Source organism: Homalodisca vitripennis, chromosome 4, assembly GCF_021130785.1.
Source record: "Homalodisca vitripennis isolate AUS2020 chromosome 4, UT_GWSS_2.1, whole genome shotgun sequence".
In the NCBI taxonomy this organism is placed as follows: Eukaryota; Metazoa; Arthropoda; class Insecta; order Hemiptera; family Cicadellidae; genus Homalodisca; species Homalodisca vitripennis.
Genome location: NC_060210.1, coordinates 170,833,309 through 170,860,260, shown reverse-complemented (window position 1 = coordinate 170,860,260; position 26,952 = coordinate 170,833,309). Strand labels below are relative to the sequence as shown.

The 26,952-nt window shown below is 32.9% G+C and overlaps 1 protein-coding gene across 5 annotated transcripts in view; it reads right to left on the bottom strand.

The window, feature by feature from the left end:
* LOC124360607 (guanine nucleotide-releasing factor 2) overlaps positions 1-26,952 on the bottom strand; it is an 82,452-nt gene that overhangs the window by 21,564 nt on the left and 33,936 nt on the right. For 3 of the 5 annotated variants that reach the window (XM_046814359.1, XM_046814356.1, XM_046814361.1), the window contains exons 7-13: positions 25,819-25,941; positions 24,342-24,632; positions 16,530-16,553; positions 12,572-12,737; positions 8,291-8,431; positions 6,890-7,113; positions 3,621-3,635 (exon numbers count right to left, since the gene is read on the bottom strand). In XM_046814359.1, the coding sequence (XP_046670315.1) occupies positions 3,621-3,635; positions 6,890-7,113; positions 8,291-8,431; positions 12,572-12,737; positions 16,530-16,553; positions 24,342-24,632; positions 25,819-25,941 (984 nt within the window). The remainder of the gene's footprint in view (positions 1-3,620; positions 3,636-6,889; positions 7,114-8,290; positions 8,432-12,571; positions 12,738-16,529; positions 16,554-24,341; positions 24,633-25,818; positions 25,942-26,952) is intronic. The other 2 variants (XM_046814357.1, XM_046814358.1) reach the window with 2 other exon arrangements.

Below are 26,952 nucleotides of genomic sequence, written 5' to 3'. Positions count from 1 at the left end.
AAGTGATTTTCTATTATATTATAAACAGATATGTTGTATTTTAATTCCTAATGTACAGATATTTTTCAAAGAAATTGTTATGAATTGTACATATAAAATCGCTACACCAGAGGAACTTTGATTTTCTAACGATAATGAGCTGACCAAAAGGCAAATTAATGAAATTGGTAAAATTAATAAAACATGACTCATTTAACTGTTTGTACAAGATACCATTAGTTACAATGTAGTTTCAAAATTGAGTAATAAATATTTTTGCAGACTGTGTGATTTAAAGTTAGAAGTACAATAATTTGATGTTTTTAAATTATTTCAAAGAAAATATTTAACTGAACCACTAACTACGTTTAATAACATCTACTTTTTGTATATAATTTCTTTATAATCTATTTTACAAATACGATAAATTTAATATTGCTTACCTTTCAAATAAATCACTAATTTATTATTTTATCAATACTACTACAAAATCCTAAAAATAATTTATGATTGTTAATTCTTAATAAACAGTCTTGATTACTCCAGATGTTGTGTTAAATACAGCAAAATTGTGAAACAAAAATTTACATAAAGACAGATTGATAAATTATTTATTAGCTTCAGTTACCTTACTATGACTTGAACTTTTTGTTGTAAACACTATTCTGCATTTTTAGCCAATTTTGGTAAGACTGTTTCTCATGGACTAAGGTAACATTTAAACAATTCAGCATTTTACATTCAAATTTGATTATTTCACTTTTACTTTGAAAACTACTAGCAATATTTACAAGCATATTATTTCTACACAAATGAACCAGAGGCAAATGTGGCAACTTTAGCTTTAAAAATAGCAGTCTAGGCCACTACAAAACACATCTTTAACCCTTCTTATTGATATACAAGGTGAGTCACATTACCTAAACAAAGATACATAAGATCTGAGGACGGGCCGGATCCATTGTAATTGTGTCATTGTAATATGATTGTATTGCAATACAACCAATACATTGTTACAAGCTCGTGAAAAATAATTTTTTTAACTTGGCGAAATTCATCTAAATATATTGTTTTTTGTAAGTCATCTGTTCTCTTTAATTTTATCATTCACTCTCCAAACCAAGTCATCATTCAAAACAGAAGACCTTCCTAATCATGTTTCGTCATGGAAATTTCTCCACCCTACACTGAATTTCCAAAGCCATTTTGCACCACCTCATCATTCATTGCACTTTCACTGTATATCTCCATAATCTGACAGTTGATCTTGATTGCCTTGATACTTTGGAAAAGTTACTAACAAACCGAATCTGACAGTTAATGAGATCATCAATTGTTTTCAAAATTTTAAATGGCTAACAGTTAACACAAAACTAACGAACCACAATAATGTTAGTGTGGAGCTGAATAAACAAATGCGCAAGGATTTAGAATGCTCTGGCAGCATTACAGAATACAATGTTATATAGCCATCATGAGTCACTTTATGTTCATTGCCCCCAAACTATAGAATAACAATAACACCAAACTGCAAGCAAAGATATTCAGAAACACATCACAGAAACAACAATTTTTAGAAGTACAATTACAAGAAATAAGAACTTTTAACACAATACGAATTCCTTTAGTATTAGAGATCTCCACTTTTAGTTCAAATATCTGCAGTTTTCTCTTCAGGCTTGATACACCACAACTACTAGTAAAAGGTTGGGGATAGAAAAAGTATGACCTGTAGATTTTAGAACTGATTTTTCTCCTGCACCAGTAGTACATTACTTGTTCCAATCAGTTCACTGACAGCCTAGTCACATTCTGCAAGAAATACCAGGGGTAACCATATAAAACCGGAATTATTTTTTATAAGCTATATATTTTAAAATTTTTTACAAAAAACCTTATTTCCTTCAAAATACTGTTCAATACAACTAATACATTTTTCCCACTGGTGTTTCCACTGTTTGAAACAATTTTTGTACTCAACTTTACAAATGGCTGACAGCTCCTTTCTTGACCTCTTCGATGAGACAAATCGGTGTCTTTTCATATCCCTTTTCACATGTGAAAATAAGAAAAAGTCACACGGTACCAGGTCAGGTGAGTAAGGTGCGTAGGGCAGTGGAACCATGCCATTTTTACACGAAAACTGTCTAACAGAGATGGCTGTGTGTGTGCAGGTGCTTTGTCGTGGTGGAAGAACCAGTCTCCTGTCTGCCACAAATCGGATCTTTTTTAATAAAGACCATTGCGAAATCTTCTTAAAACTTCCAAATAAAAGGTTTTATTGAACAAACTCTGAATGAACTATGTATGCCCTTGGTATCAAGCAAATCAGCATTTTTTGATTTGACGACATTTTTTTGGACGGGATGACGATGATGTCTTCCATTGCTTTGTTTCTGGGTCTTAACCATAGCACCATGACTCATCACCAGACAGAAACTCTGCATTGGTTTCAAGCTATTGTTTCAAAACACAACATGATTCAACTCGATGTTCATTTTGATTGTCAGTCAGAACCCAAGGAACAAACTTAACAGGAACCCTTATCATTACCAAATCTTCCGTTAAAATTCGATGAACCGAGTTCCAAGATAACCCACTAATCTCTGACAGTTGATAAATTATCTGTCATCAGTCTTTGTGCACAAACTGTTGAATTTCTTCAACGTTTTCATTGATTCGGTCAGTTGATGGTCGTCCAGAATAAGGTTTGTCATCAATCGACATGTCACCATTTTTAAATCGAGCAAACCACTCAAACACTTCAGTTTTTCCTATAACTGATCTTGGTAAGCTGTTTTCAACAACATTTTTACCAAGTACAAAACAATACACACAGCTGTTCGCTTAAACTTGCCATCATACAAAATTAAACAAGAACAAAACAGCACTAGCAAAAATTATCACTGCAGATGAACGAAGCAAGCCAGAATTGCGCTATAAACGCCTAGTGGCAGAAATGCGTACACAAGCTACGCCCATGGCATTGCTATTCCGGCTTCTTTTGAGTACCCTCTCGTATAGTTACAGGAAAATATTTAGCGTTTTTCCTCAAAGACAATAATAAAGCTTTATAAATAAGAAATAAACGTTATAATGAATATACCAAGGATGGTGATAGGATAAAAAAATCAAATTCATGTATAAATGTATTTGTGTAATATTGTTTTTAGCATTTATGAGAAACATTGTTTTAATTTGAAATGAAATTGAAACCCCCTTCTCAAATTAAAAACTTAACAGTAAACAAAATTAAATTTTTCTTGTAGTGCAACGAATATTAAACCTTCAACCTTCTATATTTACAGACTTTTTAAGCAAAGTAGTCTTTAACTTTTTAGATAATCATCTTAGCAAAGCTTAGATATCCACTAGTTATCAAAACAAGATCACTGCTATGGAAAGTCAACACAATTAGAGAACTTTATATGAAAGCAACAGATTAATTATCTTTAGAAATCATTATTGGTGTAATTCATTATAATCAAGTGTGAATGATAAATATTTATGGTCACACAACAAAATATACCTACTCGATAATAACAATAACTTATAAAAAACCAATTTTATTGCACACAATGCAGACTGTGGACCTAATATATATATGGATTAGTAATAAAATAGATAAATAACTCACATACCTGTCTCTTTTTCCTCTGTGCATAAAAATATAAAACCCAATTAGATACTTACTAATAAAAATACGTATAGATACAAAAATTTACACACAATCAACAAACAAGTTGCTACCGTCGGAGACATGATTTAGATAGTTTACATTTGGCACAAGTTTCTCTGATTTGTATGTTTTAAATTCAAGCTACAACTAATTTTAGTCAACATTTTAGAAAAACAGGTAGAAATTCAGTGACGATTTATCGCTATCACCTATTTCAAGCTCTTTAGTTTTTCTCCCTGTGTTGACAAATCATCGTGTATACCTAATAACTTTCCTTTCTGTGATGTTTGGAAAATACATATATCCAATACAGAATAAACAATGACAAGAAATAAATACCAACACAGTGCTACCGTGGATCTGTGGTGGACGAACTTCGAAGCAATTGGTAATTTGCGTACTGCCAATCATTAGTCATCCAGGAATAGAATTTTTTTGGATTCGAGATTCAGCTTTCCTATATGTGTAGAATGTTGTGAAATCGTGATTTTTCACACATATTTAAGCACTCCTGTTGGTATTTAAATTGAGTAGAGGAGAACGGGATTTCCAGCTGTCGTCCAACCAATGCAGCTCTGACGACGAAACTGATGTGCTTGTTTGATTCGGTCAGCTGACCATCTACCGTCTGTAGACTGGTGACAACATAAGCTGCGTTTACACTAGCAAGTAAAGTTGTGAGAGAATTTGCACAACTACAGTCGCATAATGTAAATAATATAATAAATTTTACTCAAGAGAACTGTCACAAGTACTTGTATAACTTGCTATAGTTGTATCGCTGGTTGTTCGCTGAGTCAATACGAAGTCTGTTTACACACGGCATCATGTCTCGGCAATGTTTATAACTGAAATTTTAATAGTCGAGACTGATTTCCAGTCCTTGCAAACAACTGTCCGACACTGGTTGTGGTAGTGCTCGCAAGAGTTTTTGCACTTGTTAAGACACAATTTTTACAGTCTGACACAAAACTTGCAATTTTTTGCCAGTGTAAACGCAGTTCAGTCGAGGTTTGGATGTAACCGTGATATCAAAACATAACATCACTTTCTTTGTTTTAACCTACGTAATCTGATGACAAATTGGAACGTGTGCGAGGAGCAATCATTCATAGAACAACCAAGGTCTTGGCTGCGATACGAGTGGTGGGCGGTGAGCGCTGGATCAGCGATGACTCAGAAGTTTAATATTTGTGTTGTACATATGGGGAATACTCACGATAGATGTGAGCGGCAGGGCAGTACCACACGATGCTGCTTATCTGCCGCCAATTCTAGAAAAAGAAATGTTTCTCCTGCCGCTCAGCCATCAGCTCATTCTGTCATTGCTGTGCAACATGTCAGACGCAACCACACCTTTCTTGGTGTTATTTGTTATAGCTTACACACTATTTTCTTCTCCAAAAGGTATCTTATCAGGCCTGGTAAAAATCCAACTGAAATTCTGGTATACTAAAAAAACCTGGTATGTCAAACTGTCAAACATATATTATTCAACAAACCAAACTATTAAGCCTGTTTACAGCTCCACTTCGACGCCTAAATAATACTTTAATATATAGAACCCGTTTGTATCGTGGTCACTACCGCTCTGCCGCTTAATGCGTATCGCTCATTTAGTGCCGAAGTACGGAACGTTCGGCCAATTTTAAATTGTCCAATGCATTTTTACGTGTTTTTGGGGAAAGAGTTCTTGCCGTGGAACAGGAGTAGGACTAACCAAAATAAACTCCAAGATGGAAGATTTTGTGAAAGAAAGAGGATTTTTCCAGACATTTACCATTTGTTCAGTGATACAATACATTCAGTAACACTAAAGTTTTCCTTTCTTACATGTATGACTAACCTAATAAATGCTACAATTTAGGTTAAAGTAAACAAAATATACCAGAGTGTTGTAACAAAGCATAAGTCAGGAACTACAACAGCCATGTTGTGTGTCTATTCCATGCACACTAACTGGACTTAAAAAAAAGAGGGACAGGAGTGGACATTTTTTATTATTGGTTCATTCTAAACGAACTTCTTAAAACCATACTGTGACTTCGCATTGGTTTATTAAAAATCTCTAATCTGCTTCATACTTTAGGCTTTATTGTTCATTTTTCAGAATTGGTAACCAAAGCGGCCTAATTTCAACTGATGGTTGACTAATTGGTTAGTTCGCAAATTTAATGCATGAAGCCTCAAAACTTAATTTCCTTTGAAAAAATTTGGTTTCCAATGTAATATGTTAGCTTCATCCCAATTCATAAGATGGTTATCGGAACAACAATGATATACAATTTTTTACTTTTCTATTAGCCATTTTCTTGTGTTTTCTTTAGGTTCATTTATCCTTACGTTTAATGGTCATTTAGTCTCACCTACATATTCCCTATTGCAATTACATTTTATACCGTTTTTGAAAATCCTGTGTGCACTTCTTGGGTTTTGTTTTTACGAGAATTTAGCAAAGAGTATTGTATGTTTTAAACACGTTCTAATGTTGTTGTTGTTGCCTAAAATTAATTTCTACAAGAATAAGTTGTATGGTGTGTTTTTGTGTCAACTTCTTTATTGTATGATTGTGTGTCTGTCTATATGTCCACAGGACATCTCAAAAACGAGATTTATAGAAAAAATTTATATAAATTTTGCATGCAACCTCAGTGAAGCCTGTTATGACACACGATGTGACATACTCCTATCTTGTTCTTTAATAAGAGTTAAAGAAAACCTGGTTGAGTATGAGGACATCCATAACTATAACACAAGGGCCAAATATAGTTAAATTTAATTACAGTATCAGAGAATCATATCTGTTTTAACTTATATTTTAAATATATTTAATGTTATTTGGGTGATAATTAAAATTGTATACCTTTTAAGTCCTAAAGTTAAAGCTTTCTTATCACACTGTTGGTAGTTGGTTTTTATCTTTATTTTGTTATTGTACACGTTTTAATTTTATTACTAAAACTCTGTAATAATGTTGATCTTAAGACCACAAATACTTTAAAAAAATAATTTAAACTGTAATATAATTTTCATTAGCATTATAGTAAATTTTTACTATGTTTCTGAAAATGTCTATTGTACCTTTATATTTAGTGACAATAAAACTTCTTGATTCTTGAGAGAGGCAATTTGCCAATATTAATGGTTCTCCAAGAACAAAAGATTTATGTTATTAAGATAGTACTACAGCGATGATGGTTTTTTCATTTAAGATTTAAAATTTTGACTTACCATTCTTATTTGCTTTAGTAGCATGAATAATTAGGGCATCAGGATGACCACCTCGTATGTCTGGTCCTTCTTCATCAGTCTTCTTAAGGACGAGCAGCTGAGTGACATCCAACATATCTAGGGGAGAGTCTGGAGCCAGCTGAGAGCCATTGGGGGTTGGTGTCAGTGGCAGTAACAGCCGTGACCCTGTGCTTGCACCTGGTCGCACTTTCTCCTCCACTTCCCTAGGCAGATGTTAAAGTGTAGTACAAGTGATTATGAATGAGTTCCCAGTATTTAGCTGCTAGGCAATGTTACAAGTAATTCACAATATTCGGTACAGAGTCATTGTATGTATGGATCTAAATCCATGTATTCCATATATAATTTGAATAAATTTAAGAGGTTTACTTCAGCAGAATGGAACCAGTATCTTCCCCAACCCTTTTGTCTTCACTGTTCCTTTCTTTTAGAAATTCCCTATTGTGAAATTTCTGTTACCACACATCTGATAGTGAAATAAAATTACATTTTTAACAATAACTATTAAAATATTTCAAGTAAAGTGCTAAATAAATTATTAAGATGTCTTATGGTGGCATGATATTTTCCTTGATATGAGCTTTTCTTATGGTTAAATGCCTACTCTTATTCTTTTGAGGATGCTATTGCTATATACACGCCATCTCTGAATGTGTACGAGAGACAAGGCAATTTATTTATAGTTATCTGTTTTGTGCAAAATTTCCATTTATGATCTCCCTCATTTTTGCTACCATTGCATGATAATACATATTTTTAACAGCAATTCTTGTGTGTTAAGCTCCTAAAAACAATTGAGATCAAATTTAAAAATAAAAAGAAAGTATTTACTTTTGTTTTAATATCATATAAACAATAATAGGTGTTTCTTAAGACAAATTTTTTATTTTAAAATTAATATAAACATAATGATTTCACAGTAATTGATGGGAATTTTAACTGAAAATTTTCTGCAGCATATCAGTACAATTGTGGACATATTTAATAGTTTAATGAAATGAAATATGCCTTTATTCAAGAGGCGGAGGGCTATTTAGCCCTCTGTACCACTCAACCTCAAAATAACGGTATATATTCAAAGGATACTGAGCTTTTGAGATTTATGTATAAATGTCATAATGCTAATATCACACCTATATTTTAAACACTGAATATCTATGACTTGCCTTTATACTGTTTCAAAAGGGATTAAAACGTAGTCACTTTTTTGTATCTCTGTACCATGAGTTACGAAAAGTCAAACCAATGGAAGTATTTATGTTTTTTGTGAATGTTGATTTTTTTAAAACATTAAAATTCAATAAATAATACATTCATTTTGTAAATATTTCAAAATGAGTTAAAATTTCATATGAATATAAGAAGAGGGGAATAACTAACTTGAGAGGTGCAGGCACAGGACTGACAGATGGAGGACTGGTTGCTGCAGAGTTCTGGCGGTCACGCTGTTTAGGTGGCAGAGCAGGTGGAGTATCTAACCTTTCCAGTGCTGGTGACGGTGACACACTGTGCATGTCCGGGCTAAATTGCAATAAAAATTCTTTGTTGACACAATCTTTACAAGTAGCACACAAAAGAACAGCAGCTATTTTATCAAATGTAAAATCTATTTTACTAATAAGGTCAATTTAGTACAATCCTTTCCTTATTCAATAATAATAGCAAGTAATGAGATGTGTGTTCAATTCAAAATTTTACCAATAAGTAAAATTCAAAATGAAAATTAATGAAAATTCCTTTAATTTTCTTTTGTAATTAAGGTTAAGTTTTGTAAAAACATTGATTCAAAGACTAACTTCAGTCACTATAGTGGTGACTTTTAAATAAGACTGAACAACAGATAGAGTAGTACAAATTTTTCTTTTTTGTAATATATATATATGAAAAATAGCAAATAATTTGAGGGACCATATGTTTAATATTTTTATAATGCACAAACAAGAAAAGTTAAAATATGGGGTGTTTTTTGAATAGGTTAAACTTAGTCTGGATGATTATTCTCATAAATTTCTTTTGAGTTAAAATAAATCATGTAAATAGTTAAATTGTAGGTTAAGATAATATCACGTTGAAAAACAGTTCACTGATTAGAAAAATAAACAGTTATTACTATTCTAGCAAATGATCAAAGAGATGGATCTGAAAAAAGTATATATAATAGAAAGACACAAATAAAAAAAATGTGTGTATATAAGGTGTGTTATAAAGTTATGTTTTTGGTGTTGATTATTTCTGTAGTTTTTGAAAAATCATAAATGTGAGGATTCCAGTTTGATTTGGGGATCTAAGTGTACTCCCATCGCAAGGGGAGGTTACTTCTGGTTTATATCTGCCAGTAAAGTCTACATTGAGTATAGAAAACATTTATGTTGTCACATCGGGATAGCTCAATTTATGTCCTTAAGCAAATGCTGAGATATATTGGTCTTGCATATACATGAGGAAGAACTCTTCTGCTGCCCTCTTTTACTAGCAGAGGCTTAGAGAAAGGAAGCCTCCAATTCTTCCAAGGCGGGATTACTGAAATAATGCCCACTAGTACTCCTCATGTCTGGAGTACTACTACTCATCTGTTGCAGGAGGCGGTTAAAATTCCCTAAGCTTAACCTCTCTGAATATTCTGTAATTTTGAAAGCTGTACAGAAATTGAAGTTTGTTTAGTGTAAAAAACCTTCTGGAAAATACTTTTATTAATTACAAACGTTTTGATGGTGTGAATATCACAGCTATTAATTTTTATAATTTTATATTAAATAACCTGTAAACTATAATTCATTCCAGTTCTTTTTAAATACAGTTCTCTTTCTATTTAGTACTTTTGTTTTAATTTTGTCTTTGAAATGGTTGTCAATATATGCAGTTATCAACTTTAGAAACAAATCAAAACCAACCAAAATAGTGTTTTGTTTTATCAATGTTTATATTAATAATTTGAGTAACCCAGAAAGTAAAGTACAATTTCTTAAAAAAAATAAATAGCAAAAGATTTAAAATGTTTGTTTTATTTCATTCATAACATCTTTCTTTATTTTTAAATACAGTTTTCATTTTTGTTCACATCAGTAGGCATCTGTCACAACATTCCACCAACTTTTGAATGCTGATGTTGTAGTCTCCTGCCTGTGACGATAACCAATCTTTAACTGCTTCTTTCACCTCGTCATCAGTGGTGAAGCGCTTAATGCTGAGAAACTCCGTTAAGTAGTGAAACAAGTGAAAGTCGCTCTATGTACACTGAAAGTTCAGGCTGTCTATACAGCATGTGGTCAATCTGTTCCCAACAAAATGATGTGATGAGATTTTGGGTTTGGATGACAAAGTGGAGGTCTGGCGTTGTCATGCAACAACAGAACTCCAGATGTCAATAGGCCATGTTGCTTATTGTGTATTGCATGTTCAGTCAGAGTATCGCAATAGGCGGCTGAATTTATTATTCTTCCTCTTTTCATACACTCGACTAAGAATATTCCATATTTTTTCCAAAATACAATTGCCATAACCTAGCATGTTGAGATTATTTGTTTCACCTTAACTTTAAACAGTGATTTCATATGACGCCATTCCATTAACTGGCATTTTTTTTTCTGGAGTTATGTGAGAAACCCCATGTCTCATCACCAGTGACGATGTTCTCTAAAACTGCATCACCTTCCTCATGATATCGGACCAAAAAATCAAGAACGGAATCATTTCTTCTCATTTTGTATCTCTCAGTAAGCAGTCTGTGAACCAAACATGAGCACAATTTATGATATTTCAAAATTTCAAAAAGATTTTGTGTTTTGTTATATTATTTATGGTCAAAAATTCTAATACTAATGATGATTAGGTAAATAGTCAATCTTCACAAATCATTTCATCAATGATATTGAACAAATCTTCTGAGATCACTGATGGCCAGCCAGATCGTAGTAGGTTACCAAATATACATACTTGTATATTTATGTATATTTAGGTTTAGTTGTACAGAGATCTGATGTGCATCATCACAATAGCAGAAATCAACTCCAGTTAGATGTGCCATACAGTAGGTTAAGTAAATGTAAAAATAGCTTTTATATTGTAAGTCTGAAAATATTTAACAAGTTGCACAACGAAAGTAAACTCTTATATTTCAAGCTATTTACGTAAAAATGTTACAATTGGTTAAGCTTAAATCCTTTTTATGATTTAAATGAATAATTTAGCCTTAGATCTGTACATTTGTAAATTTTATCCTTGTTAACTTTGTGAATTTTTAAATCTTTATAACTTTTTGTAAATGTTTTAATTTTTAATCAAAATACTGTACTGTCTTGTATCTCATCAATCTATATGTTGATGGCCATTGACGTTGTCTATTGCATGATGTGTATTGCTTACAGACAATAAAAGTTTATTACTTATGACATAGACAATTCCTCATCCACGTTAAAAAGCTCTCACCCAGTTCCACATTTTGATGTCATCACATTAGGAATGTACACTGTACTTTATCTGTCTATGACTATCTGTCCACTACTGGAATGTTCCTTGCTGTTAAAAACAGGATAACTGATCGTATTTCGCAGTCAGCGGGTTCATTAATTGTTTTGAACATCTTAACTTTGCATAGTAAAAAGCATTCTACAATGATTTTACTGTAAATGGCGTCACTTTGTACGTAAGGCATGCAGGTAGTTAGCACGCATGTGTATTGCATTGTTCACTTACCACTCGAATACATACAGCAAAACAAACCTTACTTTCCGAATGAGTATCCTCATAATATTTGAATCCTTGATATGATTTTAGTTTTAAAACAAACACAGATTAAGAAAACAAACGCCATATTAGGAAATCTATCTTGTGTGATGTTTCCAAGATGAATATACAAAGTGCTTGATTTAGAGAACTAGAGGTAAGCAGAACTGGAACCCCACTGATGTTTCTCCAGTACAGAACAGAGTGGTACTCACTGGTACTGGGCTGTGAGCAGTTGCCAGGCATCTCTGTGTATATATACTGACCTGGGTGTGAAGTGGTGAGTGAACGAGCAGGACTGTGTAGAACTGAGGGTGAGCTCACACTGTTGCCACTCTGCCTGCAGTAAGCTGTATGTGTGTACAGAGTGACACAGGTGCTCATTATTGGGCTGTGAGCAGTTGCCAGGCATCTCTGTGTATATATACTGACCTGGGTGTGAAGTGGTGAGTGAACGAGCAGGACTGTGTAGAACTGAGGGTGAGCTCACACTGTTGCCACTCTGCCTGCAGTAAGCTGTATGTGTGTACAGAGTGACACAGGTACTCACTGGTACTGGGCTGTGAGCAGTTGCCAGGCATCTCTGTGTATATATACTGACCTGGGTGTGAAGTGGTGAGTGAACGAGCAGGACTGTGTAGAACTGAGAGTGAGCTCACACTGTTGCCACTCTGCCTGCAGTAAGCTGTATGTGTGTACAGAATGACACAGGTACTCACTGGTCCTGGGCTGTGAGCAGTTGCCAGGCATCTCTGTGTATATATACTGACCTGGGTGTGAAGTGGTGAGCGAACGAGCAGGACTGTGTAGAACTGAGGGTGAGCTCACACTGTTGCCACTCTGCCTGCAGTAAGCTGTATGTGTGTACAGAATGACACAGGTACTCACTGGTCCTGGGCTGTGAGCAGTTGCCAGGCATCTCTGTGTATATATACTGACCTGGGTGTGAAGTGGTGAGTGAACGAGCAGGACTGTGTAGAACTGAGGGTGAGCTCATGCTGTTGCCACTCTGCCTGCAGTAAGCTGTATGTGTGTACAGAGTGACGCAGGTACTCACTAGTATTGGGCTGTGAGCAGTTGCCAAACATCTCCATGTACGCCATTACTGCAACAATTATAACAATTATGTTTGGTTTGTCACTTAAATTTCTGAATGAAAACTACCAAATTTATATCCATTCTGTTATTAAATTTTATTTGTAAAATTTTAATGTGTTTTAACATTATCTTGAATTTTATATTAATTGTATAAATTATTTAGCTATAGTATGTTTAATAGTTAAATATGTTTGTTAGGTAGCTTTTGACTTTTTTCTATATTTTTCTATTGAATGTAATTTTCATTGCTTTCAAACTGGATATGGTGCACAATAATTATAAAGTACCAGACAGACACCAGACACCTTATAGAGTCAAATGATTATAATTTTAAGGTTCATATCCGTATTTTAGTCCTACTACTTTAGACTCAGCTCAGTTTCATATAATATAAGATAAGGTTAATTTTCTACATTATCATAGTATGAAAACAAAATTCAAAATATAGATCTTTATATGAATAAATAATTGTGCACTGTACAATATAATTACATACAATGTGTCCTTAACCCAAGGTTATTTAACCATATATCAGTGGGAAGAAGAAAGTCATAATGATAGGAAGCCCGAGTGATGTACCCTCAACTGATTATGAATTCCGAGGCATTCTGACTATGTTTTATAGAATGTACATATTGTCTTATCTATTGTTTTAATCTTTTATTAAGTTTTAAATGTTTAAATCTTAATTAGTTAAATTACTTATATTTTTTTGATAACTCATTGGTAGGATCTAGTTACGATGATTTACTTGAATTTAAAGTATGTTTAGCTATTAACTACATGATGATACTGTGTACAGAAATCATCAATAAAATGGTAGAATTTTCATTGAGAAGATTATTTTTAAATGATACTCAAAAACAAAATAAATGTAATTCAAATCACAAATGAAATATCTTTAGTATTGGGTCACAAATGAAAGGCGTGATTTTTAAAGGATGATTCTTGTTAAGAAATCATATTTTTTTTGTTTAAAGGATATTAGAAATGCTACATTTATAACTTCATTGATATTTAACTGATACTTGTCTTCATAATTTCTAGATTTATAAAATTGTTGCCATTTATTCTGCTTACACCATTTACAACATCCAACATGCATTAACCAAGAATATTACACACCGATGAGTTACACATCGATCGTATCTGAATGCATGCGAGAGTGTGGTTTAAAAGACAAAATAAGACTTTGTTCCATAACATTGTTCCAAAAATGCACATCTTTGTAACTTAAGTCTTCCACAATTTGAACGAGTAAGTATTTAACAACAGCTAAACTTATGAGCAAATACCACCAGTCTTTTCAAATTAGAAGTGTGAACCTAATACCTGATATTAACCTTCTGCTATCCTGTGGTCCAGTTGCCCAGGGGATCCAGTTTCAAACTAGACTTTGTCAATAATTGAATATGATGACAAAAATTTAAGAAAATAAATTAATTTAATTTCACATTCTGGATGTATTGGTTAAGTTACATTTCCAAAAGTTAGTTACCAACATAATATATGATCATTTTAAGCCTTTTAAGAGTAGATAGAAATCAACTGCTTTTCACATAAATGATGAAAAAGATACAACAGTAAAATAAAGCAAATCACAAAATTATGAAATAAAGCCAAGTGGAAGTTTATTGACACTCTGATTTTTTCTTCATTATAATATTAAACCAAAATTCAAAAGCAAACTTTTTACAGGATTTTTTAAGAGCAAAGAAAAAAATAATTTTTTATATAATTTTAAATAGCTTAAACATCACTCGAAGAGCTGTAAAAGTTAAATTTCTGTGTGTTAAAACAATACTTCCAAGAATAAACTGACCTATAGATTTTTGTCTTCAACTTTTCCTAATATTTACAATAAGTTATTGTGTTTGTTGTAAGTAATAAATAAAAAAGGTGTTGTCATTTTTAGAGTTACACCACACAACTTATTGACAGCATAATTTACAAATCAATAAAACGAAAAGCAAGAAAAAATAGAACAACATTACTACCACTAAAAGACAACAAACAAAAATTCATTTGAACAAATTAAAGGAATATTTAAAATCAGTTACAGGTCAAATTTAAAAATGTATAAACAAATATATCACTTACAAAACAAACAACAAATTATCACAAATATTACGAAACCCCAAAAACAAAAATGTTCATACAAATAAATCAGAAACTTACAAATTGAATGCAACAACTGTGGTAAAATGTAGATTAGCCGAACTCGATTTAAGGATAATTTTGCACACATAAACATAGACGAACAGATAAATCTGCTTTTGCCAAGCAATGGATTGAATCTAGACATATAATCACAAATTAAAATGTATGATTGCTAAGAGTTACAAATACAACAAACACTTACATGTTTGAGAAACATTTTGCATAAACAAGATCAAAAAGCTGATAAATAATCAGGACAGGTCTATTGAAAATTCAATGTTAATCTCATCTGTATTTATAAAAAGATTACACTGTAAATGTATCTGAAAATCTTATACTCATTAAACCTACTTCCAAACCCTTGTATTGTATGTTACTAAATTCTTTTTATTTGTAAAACTATGTAAACATGATAAGGAAATATTGAATTTTGAAAATCTTCTCACAAAATAGTTATATTAGAAACTATGTTCTTATTAGTCACACTGAATTTTCAAATTTTCCTATTGTTCCAAGAATCAAACTGATTCTAGTCATTTGATATTTACACATGTGAGGTTACCAATACCAACTTTAATGAGGTTACTTTATTTGATTGGTTAGTAAGCCTTTCATTACATTTTGTCGGATCCTTCAATACTCTGTTGCTTGGGTTTATTTGTATACAGACAGGACAAAGCTCAATGATGGTGCACGGTGCACATACTTCTATAGGATTAGATTGAGCGTTTATATAGCATAACTATCCGCAAGATATCTTGAGAGCGATTTTATATATAGACTTTTTGCATATAACTACTACAGAGAAAAGAATGAGTTCGACGATTGTGTATGTTTATGTATAAGATTAAGAATAAGAGTATGGTAGAAAGTAACAACATACACTTTTATAACGTGTAAATTTTAAATGTGTTCCTAAAGGAGTTAAGGAATGGCTCACATCGTAAACACTCAAACATGTTTGAATAATTTTTATAATCAGAACTCTGCTAAAATACTTTAGAATTCTGATTTTTACATACATTAATATATATATATATAGATGTTTATTACTCAGATTCCTGCTCATGATATATTAAAGTATTTTAGCACATGATGATTTTATTTTCTGAATCCAATTTGAAAATTAGTAAATTTTAATTATACATATCATCCCATTTTTAGGGATGATTTCCTTACGAACCCCCAATTACTTTAATACCATTTTACACAGTGTTGCATTTATTTATATAAAGATATTTATTTTTCCATACTGAAGATCACTAGCTACTAAGAAGTGCATTTGTGAAACGATCTGCATATAGTAGAAAAGTTTTATTTTGATTCCTAGAATGTCATGGATATTAGTTGCATGTTTTCAAGTATATCCTGTTCACTCCTTATTAACAGTCAATACATCTTTAATATTGAGAAAATTGTCATTAATATAACTGTACCATGCCGTTAATGTTACAATAAATCAGTAATTATATTTTCTTGAACTAAAATTAAACACATTTAAAATTAAAAGGGTGAATATAGTGACTGTACTATAAATGAATTAGCAACACAAGAATGCAAAAGCAATGAGGTAAATCAGAAACTAAATTGTAATTGTGAAATGAAGCATTTACTTAACAGTTAAAAAAGTAAGTCTTACCCGAATAAGCCACTGACTGAAACACTATAATTAACATCATAGACACATTAGAGTCAGCTGATTACTGTGTAATTGCACATCTATATTTCATTTCTTTGGTTAACAACTATGCATTAACAGAGACAAATTTTGTTCTATTTATATATTTTGACACTTCAAGAAATTTAATTTCAAAGACAACAAAAACATACTTTCAAAATTTAATTCACTGTCAGTTAACAAACTACGATAATAATACATAGTAAATGAAAGAAGCACAACTCTAGGTATGTGCTGGAAGAAAACTATTGTTTAAAACAAATCAATAATCTTAGTCCATAAGAATTTATAGTTTCTTACCTAAGACATTAAAAAATAGTTTAAATTTAGAAAATTATGCACTATTTTTCAGACTGGTCTTAGCATTCTTAGGATGCATAAATTCAAGATGAATAAAACACTACACTATCAAACGTTACAATTTTTACAAATTTCCTATCAAACACTCTCAGATCTTTTCAATAAACTAAGTTAATGTTAAAAGATATCACAACATTAACTCCTGGATGGCAGATGCCAGATATACGGCACAGTAAGTTATTGTTCAAGTGGAGGAAGAGTCTAATTTTTCATTAATACCATGTTATTTTAAGTTTTACATTATTTTTAGTTTTCTATATGCATTTAACACGTTCGCTGCAGGCTACTGTCTAGACAGTTGCACAACCAACCATGCAATACTCGGCTATTTAACCTATTACGTGCTTCGATCTTGTGGTAGGTCTCTGAAACTTTTCAAAATTGTTCTATACGAAGTATACTTACATTGTCTTAACTCAGTTCCGCCTGCAAATGTGGTTTAACTGTCCGTACAGTGTCAACGGAACATACGACTTTTGGCTTGTTAACAGCTGCTATCTAGCGGACAATAATTAAATGTTGTTCCTAATTACTCGTTCATTTGGTTATCCCTTTGTTCAATAAACAGTGCGCATTAAAAGCTAGGCTTTGTTTACGAGTGAATAAATTACTAAATAAATTAGGTCAGACCAAATGATGGCCTACTTACCCATCAGAGCAAAGAACTCTTCGCTGGTATAAGAAAATATTTGCACATTTTCTTAAAATAATCATTTCAAATGCCCACCAGCTCCACAATATGTACACTTATTTGCAAGCCAGAAAGATTTTGATGTATGCATTGAAAAATGCTTTTACATCTTCCACCGAAGACTGTAAACTGGTAACAGGGAACTGTAAACAGTGTAAATAGTTTTTGTTTGTAACAAACATTTATCTTTACATTATCCTTTGTAAAGAATATGTGTTATTTTTCATATTACATTTATTTAAACAACACATCTCTGTGTTTTTTGTGTTGAGTAACCACGCAACAGCGTTGTGCTGTGCCACGCTATTATACGCTATGTGCGGGACCACTGTTCGGACAGTTCCGTTGCTTGGAGACAGATCCAGTGAAAATCGAGGTCATTTGGGGCATTTCTGGTCCTCTTGGATATTACTGATCACAATTGGTAAGTTATTAAGATTTTTTATCTATTTAAAAAAAATGCCTATGCCAAAAGTGCAGGCCACTGTCCGGACAGACCTGCCCATTATTTACGCGTAAGCACGTAATAGCATCTAATATGATGATTTTAAATCATAATGAACGAATACAAGCCCAAATGAACGAAAATCACAGTTCGAATTTTGCCACATACCGGGTAAATAATGGGAGCCTCTTGCCGCAGCGAACGTGTTAAGGGAACAGTTATGCTGTAGACAGCTGGCTCAGTCATACAGCTGTGACTGACATCAACACCTGTTTACTTTCTTGTGTTGTTATAATTGTACATTTCAGATTTCTTTTAGCTGATTAATCATTAGCTTAACAGTGTGTAGAACTTCATCCAACAGCTCAACTCTGAGTAGTTCTATACCGAATACTGTATATACAAGTATATTGTACATACTGAAAATACAGGTATACTGAATAAATTTTAAACAGTTGTTTTATTGATTTAAAATCAAAATCGTTCACAGCTGTAGATTTAGGCCCTTGAATACATTATAATATGATCATGTATATAAAGGCTTTGTGAATATTACCTTAGAAATGATAAAAAAGTATGTTTGTACATTTTTATAAATACACATGATAAGTATAAATATGTAATTTTAATGTCATATGAACTACACCTTTCTGAACAATCACAAAATACTAAGCTTGTAGTCTTGAAAAATTCACATTTTTTTGATATTACTGATATATTACTGATATACTGAGTCCTGTGGGTTCCCCAGCAGTAAAATCCCTCCCAGTACAAATATTTTCCCACAAAACATATTTTTTTTTAATTATAATTATAATACTCTTTTATTGAAATAACATGTCTGTTCTTTGCCACTGTCAATTTCACACGGGACCAGTAAACGCTTATTTTAACAAAGACCTGCTTGAAAAACGTGTACCGTTTACTTTAGGATGGGGTTGTACTCATAAAAAAGCCAAAATATTCCAGTGGACATAGGTCCTAAACCCCCATAGTTTTCCATCTATCTACCTGTATTTGTTTCCTACACAATATAACACAGCTTCTTAAGCTATTGCAGGATCAACTTAAAACTTGGTACACAACACATATAATGACTAATATGATCTATTTATGTATGGATTATCAAGTTTCTACTTTGTATCAATTCAAAGTTACCACTTTTTTGAAAGCTTAATATTAACAAAATCATATATTTAAAAAAACAAAACAAAACACAAAATTTTTGCAATTTTATAATCAATAAATTGGCATGAAAATTAATGAGATCAGATAATAAATAACTGATCAATTGTATTTGTCATAAGATAACTAAATACACATTTCTTTGTTATCATCACTAATTTGAAATTTTTCAAATTTTTCCACCAAAACACTTTTTACACATTCACTGTGGGTGACGAGCATGCTTCGCGAGTGTTTTTGTCGAAACCTAGTGCGCTGCGAGCACATACAACACGGGGACCGGCACCCAGTGCGGATGACGAGCAGACTTGGCACGGACATGATGTCACCCGTTCCAGCCAATGAAGCTTCCGGGATACCTTGGACAACCCTTTCGGCTATCCTGACTCCGTTTTGGGAAAGTAAAAAACAAAAAAATTCCCACATTTTCTGTCGCCGGTAGTTTTGTCATCCGCAGTGAATGTGTTAATTATAATTAACCTATCTCTATACCCAATTGAGGAATTTTACCAAGCTCAAAATGCTATTTAAATATTTTTTGCTAAGGTAACCTTTCTATAAATTTAAAGTTTGATTGATTTGACATGTTAGTTTGTAGTATTATAGACACTATTCATGGTATGTATGTACAATTTATGAATAAAGAGTTTTTGATTTTGACTTTATAGTTACAAAATGTGTAACACTAATGTTTCAAAGTTTAACAAAATTCCCGCATTTTCTGTTGCCGGTAATTTTGTCATCTGTAGTGAATGTATTAAAAACTGGGTGTGTTCACAAAAAATGTACAAAAATTGTGTTTAGAAATATTTATTATAAACCTAACCATTCATGTTTCAATAAAAATGAATTACAAACCACTAAACTTAAACTGTAATACCAAACGAGAAACAATGTTTTAAGCATTACTCTATAGCAAATAATTAGCTGTTTATATCTAACTAACAGTTTTCACTTTAGCAGGCGTCTTTTTGATGTAAAAACATAGTATAAGATTACAAATAAGCTGGTGAAAGCTTCAAAATATTGAATCATTTATAGAGTAACAATAAAGACAGAAAAATCAGAATACACTACGAAAATTCCAAACTTTTCATGAACAATGCTGAATCTGAAACAAGTCAAATATTCCATAGAGCAGAGTTTCTCAAAGTGTGGACCCCTGGGGGTCTGTGAAACTAACCTACAAAATGTGGGAAAATATGTAGACTGCTGTTAATAGACATTTATAATATAAAACACTTTCTACTCAGAAGAATAACATTTCACCACATCAGGAATGAAATGGCAACTAGATAACTACACTAAACGGGAAAAACCCATAGTGTTGTATTGGTCAATCACAATTTAGTGCTAGCAGGTTGGCAGGAGTAGGCTGCAGCTGTGTCCTTGAGGTTCTACTGTAGCGTTTACAGAAACAGATTGATGGGGAGAGGAAGGAATGAGTCACACAGGATGTGACCAAAACATTATACCACCATGTTAAGTGCTTACAGTGCAGTACCTTTGTTTGCCTTTTAATACATAATAATGATTACATTTATAATACACAATTGAGTGTATGTTACTAGTAATCAGCTAAATGCCCTATGGACTGTTGTATAAAGACGGGTACTGTACGTACAAGTGAAGTGCCGATTAACACTAATAGAGACGGCAGACAGGTCCCTGCACCTGCCCCTCCTAATCTTGATAAGCCATCATGTTCTAAGTCTAATGCCAGTACCAATAAAGAAAAAATAGCAGGTATTGTGATGATTATTTAAACCTGGGCTTTGTGCAAGCAAGTAGAGACATTGAACAAAAACCACAACGTGTTTTGTGTTACAACCTACTCTTCAATGAAGCAATAAAACCTTCTAGTCGTGTAGGCATTTAGAAACAAAACACTCAAGAGTGTTCAGGTAAATCATTATACATTTTTTAAATAAAAAGCAATGAAATGAGAAAGTCTAAAAATAAAATTGAAAAAATTGCAATAAGCACTACAAATGAAAAGGCAACAGTGGGCATCATATGCTGTTCTCTGTTGATTGCTAAGTCAGGAAAGCCTTATACTGTAGGAGAAGAGCTGATCATGACTGCTGCTAAAAGTATGTGAACATAATGTAAGGTGAGACTGCAGTCAAAAAAATAAGTCTGATTTCAATATCAAATGGCTCATTAAAGGCAAGAGTTGATGATGTCTGAGAATGTGCACTCCCAATTAGTTTCATGTTTGAAATCTACGGAAATGTTTGCATTACAACTAAACGAGAGTACTGACTTAACTAATAAACCTCACTTGCTAGCTTTTGCCCGTTACGAACACAAAAGGTACATCATTGAAGATCGGTTATTTTGTCAAGAGGTAATGCATAAAAATGCAAATGATGTCTTTGAAGCTATTTTAAAACATGAACTAGATTGGAACAAATGTGTAGCTTTACCTACTGATGGAGCTGAGCGATGGCGGGTCACAAAACTAGATCGAAGGCTGGGGTAATGTGCCAAATATCAAGTGGACATACTGTACAATACATAGAGAAGCGCTGGCAGTCAACTGAGCTTAAAACTGTATTTGGAGAACTCGTCAAAATTGTCAACAACATTGTCATAATCCTTGAACTCTCGCATTTTTCCCATCTATGTCAGGAAATGGGAAGTGAGTATGAACATGTGTTTTTACACATAGAGGTTCGTTTGATTTCTTGAGAAAATGTTCTTACTCATTTTTTGAAGTAGCTGATGAAGTTATTTCTTTTTGATCAAAAACAAGAAAATTTCATTTTAAGAGAAAAATTCCATAACTTTTCGTGGCTTTGCAAAACTGAGTACTTGCCTGATTTATTTACATATTTGAATGTTCTACAGTTGAAGCTGCAAGGACCTGATATTAACATATTCATAGTAGAAGATAAAATCAAAGCAATGATTGAAAAACTAAAGCTGTGGGCATATTGAGTTGAATCAAATTCTTACACATAATTGCCTTTGTTACAACAGTTTTTAATCAAATCTGAAGAAAGCCTACCTTTGACAATCATGTTCAAGACATGATTGTTGAATATGACAGCAAATATATTCAGGAAGTACTTTCCTGCACCAGATGCTAACAATGACTAGATAAGACACCTTTTCAAACAACAGGATGTTGCCAATCTTACTGACCTCTCTGAAAATGTACAAGATCACCTGGTAGATTTGTCTTGCAATAAGGCTTGGAAAATAATCTTCAAAGAAGAAAATGATTTGTCATTTTTTGGTTTCTTGCCCGGATAGAATTCACAGATATAGCAAACAAAGCCTTCAAACATCTTGTAACATACAAAGAGTCAAGAGAAATCAACTGAAGAACGTTGAACCAGCCTTGAGGTTGAATATTTTGACAACACTTCCCAAAACTTCAGATATTTTAACACATTGGAGTCTGGCTCGCTATTTGCTGTTTTTATAACCCGGTCTGCATAAATTAATTGGTTTCCAGATTTTTTTTTAGAAAACTGTTAAATATTATGTATAAGATATTATATTTTCTTGAAAGTTCTATCTTTCCTCTTTAAAATGATATGTAAAACTGTATTCCTATAAAATCTAATTAATTTTTAAAAAGATTTCAAAACTTACATTTTTTGAAGAAAAATAAAAACTCCCGCATATCTTGTGTTACTTGAAAACTAACTTTTGAATAAATAAAACAAGTAATTTCAATTTTTTTAAAGGCATTTACTATATACATATTTACAAATAATTATTTTAATTGCCAAAAAAATTTCAAATGCTAAAAAAATTATTGTTGTCGTAGACAGACTGACGACGCGCCAGGCCACGTCAGTGGATAAACAAAAGCCTCAAGCGGGTATGACGTAGTAGCACCTAGCGGAATTTTTCTGAACTAACCCTTAAAGCTGGCTTTCTAATGCAGCAGACGGCACTCGAATATCACTCGAGCAACTCCGTATATCAATCGGCAAAGCTGTGCTCGAGTCACGCTCGAGCGCCGGCCAGGGGTTTAAACAATGGCGCTCACGTCTGGCTCGAGCGTAGACTCGAATGTGTTAAAATTGAAGAAAAAAATGCATATCTCCCATTGATTGTGACGAGTAAAATTGTATATGTTTATCAAGAGATATAAAGAAAAAACTTATACTTAATACTAATTATTGTTGAAAATAATTTAAAATGTTTTGTTTTTATCTTACGTTGGTAAACATATTTGAGTACTTGTAACGAACTTATTTATTTAAAGTCCTAATACAGTAGCACAATACAGCAGTAGAGGGTTTACGTAGATTGGGGGTCCTCGAAGACTGTAGGTTTTTAGGTGGGGGTCCGTGATACGCTTGACTTTGAGAACCTCTGCTACAGAGTATTAAATATATACTGACGTTTCTGATTGTTTACATCAGGATATGCCAGCTCACCCAACAGGACTATAAGGGTTAACAACAGAGTTAAATTTCTGTGCAACGTGTCTAAAAAATATTCTATGCTGATGAAGAAACTGACAATCTTCTAATAACTATTATATACATCCCACTTTATAAAAAAATTTATTTTAACAATGGATTGTAATAATTTGATTTATACATATATGGAACGTACATACACCAAAGTTTGCATGCTAAGTAATCCTGTAATTGATGTGATATTCCTAGCAAAACTAATATTATTTATTATTGGGAGTTTAAGGACACTGTTTATAGTTTTAATGAGATCATGTGATAAGCCAAGTTGAATTTATATAAGGTTGTGCAATTTACTAAGAAGACTAATCTCCAATTTGTTGATAGCTAAGAGGTGCTAGATAGCGATATACTGTAATTAGGCATGACTGATCTGTATCTAGCTGTGGGAACAAGAACTATATCCGTGCAGTCTCACAAAAGTTTGAAGCCTGAAAAATACGAATTTGATAATCTATTGTTTCTGAACAATATGTCTCAACTCAAAGCAAACAATACTGTGTTAGTATCAGCAAAAACATTGGCATGAAACACTGAAAAGTACATGAAAAAGTGATTCATTGCTAGGCACAAGCTCTGCTCAATAATGACATTCCGATGTATAAAAAATGTTTGAAAACTATATAATCCAATTGTAGTGAACTTACTGTGCTTCTTTTTAAGGGGCAAGGGAGGAGGGCGAGTGGGGCTGGTGTTATCTGGAGGTGGGACATTGTCATACTGTGAGGGGTGACGCTCCCTCCGAGATCTCTGCTTCACTGGCAGAGCGGGAGGTATCACAGTCACAGAGCTGCTGTAGCTCTCTGAGCTCTTCTGCTGCACAGTGGTGGTCACAGTCACACTTTGGGTCTTAGACTCCACACAGCTGCTCTTGTAGCTCTGGCTCGAACTCCGCATTGACACAAAACCTGACGATGATGACATTCTTTCTGCTACAACTGTAATTATATTATATTACAATTTCCTACAAATAATCTTTTTCCACTAATATTAAACATGTCTAATCGTTAAATTATTAAATTTGAAGTGAATCTCAGATTAATAAAACTCTATTATTATTTGGATTATATTAAATTGAATTATGTTTCCTTTTAAAAGGTGAGAATGAGCAAGAAAATTTTCTGTTATTATTGTTGGCTACATTATGCAGGAGAATTAATCAGCCACTTACTTTTGTTCTAGTTCCAGTACATAAATTATAAATAGATATTTATTATTACAGATTTATAAATCTACTTGTAGCCTCATCATACATTTCTCAAAGAACTTGCTTCATGTTGCTATGGTAGAATCTAAAATTTGACGTGGAACTATCAATAAATATATTACTACTCTCAACCAATCCCTCGACATGTAATATCAACATACATTTTCTACATACAACTTTTAGTTAATAGACTTCTCTACACCTTACCCATGAATTCAATCTCTCCATGTGATGCCATCATACATTTTAAAATTAATTAAAAGTGCATATTTGTTTATTTTGTTTGATTATGAAAAAGATTTAAAATGTTAAAAATAGTAAAAAACAAAAATTTTAGGATAATAAATTGAAAAATGTAGCTATTTTACGTTTTCATTGTTTTTACAACGGTTGGCATTGGTTAGGTTTACAAAATTATGAAGTACCACACTATATACACCATATTAAAAATATTGTACAAAATATAGAATCAAACCCGGAACACCAGGTTTAATAATTTTTTCCCATGTGAAACACTTTGACGCAAGGCGCCATGCACAAACTTACATCACATTGACTGCACAGGTATCGCCAGCTTTTGGTAAAGATCATTTACAAGGAAACAGGCAGAATAACATGCCCACACCATCTAACTACTTATCAGCTAACTACTTATTAATATTTAGTTTGCCATTTTACTACTAAGCAGAACGTCACTCATCAAAGAACACAGCAGATCAGATCAGGACATAGTTGTGTAATGAGATAAATCGCAAAAAGATGAGATAGTATATAATTCCTTCAGATGAGGATACCTTCTCTTGACTAAGAATATTTCTTGTAGATTAGATCTCTGCATGGAAATATTGCTGCTTCACCACACAACACTTGCCAAAGATTGTACATTGAGGAAGAATTGTAGTGAGTACAGTACTGACCTGTGTTGGAAACATGGTCTGGAGAATAACGGGCCTGGGTCTGCTCCTGTGAGATTGTACTGCAGGAACTGTCCCAGCAACAACACGAGCCACTGGACCCATTTAGTAGACTACCCCCTATACCTGCACAACAGAGTAATAAAGTACTTTCCTGGACAATATCATTTCGACCCCAAAACTCTACAGTCTGAGTCAGTGATTGAGCATTTACTTTCATAGGCTTTGTATGTATATGAGCACATCCAGTTAAATAGTTTAATTAATTAAACATATGGTTATGCTGACATAAAACAATGTTTACAAAGAACAGCTGATTATACTTAACAGGCTCTTTCAATTAATAAAATTTGTTTGCTGTAATGCAACTTTAAGGCACCAAGATAGGATTTTTTGCACTGTTAGGGACCAGTGGGGTTTTTGAAATAATAATAATAGGCCTGTACGTTTACCAGGGACCCCAGAAGTCCATGTAAAATTCATGATAGTTTACGTGTGAAAGCGTAACAAACACACAAACTCACTCTCGCATTCACAATATTAGTTAGGATAATTACAAGATTGCAGCATCAACCAGACAGCAGTCTCCTACTCATTTCTAATCTAGATAGAGCCCTAAATAACAACATAATATACCAGCTGCCATTACAAAAGCTAACAGGTAATTTATAGGTAATTAATTAGGTATCTTGGAATTGGCGGATATGCACAAAACTAGTATTGCACGATATATCGCAAGTGTAGTTTAAGAGTGATATATGTTATATAGATAGGCCTTTAATAAGAAGCAAATCAAAATACCAAAATTAAGATTAAACACTTGTACACTGCACTTGTTGAAGATACCATTTTGGATAACTTGATTGAATCACTAGATAAAGTCTTTATACATAACAGATCAGAGGATCATCATGGGAGATATTAACTCATTGGTGATGTATGACGTATATTACCCGTCATCATGTATACAGCGCGTAAAGACTGGTAACGGACAGTGTCCATCATGAATTTTGAGGTTTGTTCAATAGATATAATCTTTGGATATTCCGTTCACCAACAAGCTATCGATAGTTGAATCGTATTATTCGATATATAACATCTAAATACAAGAAACTGAATGCAAAATCCGAACATAAA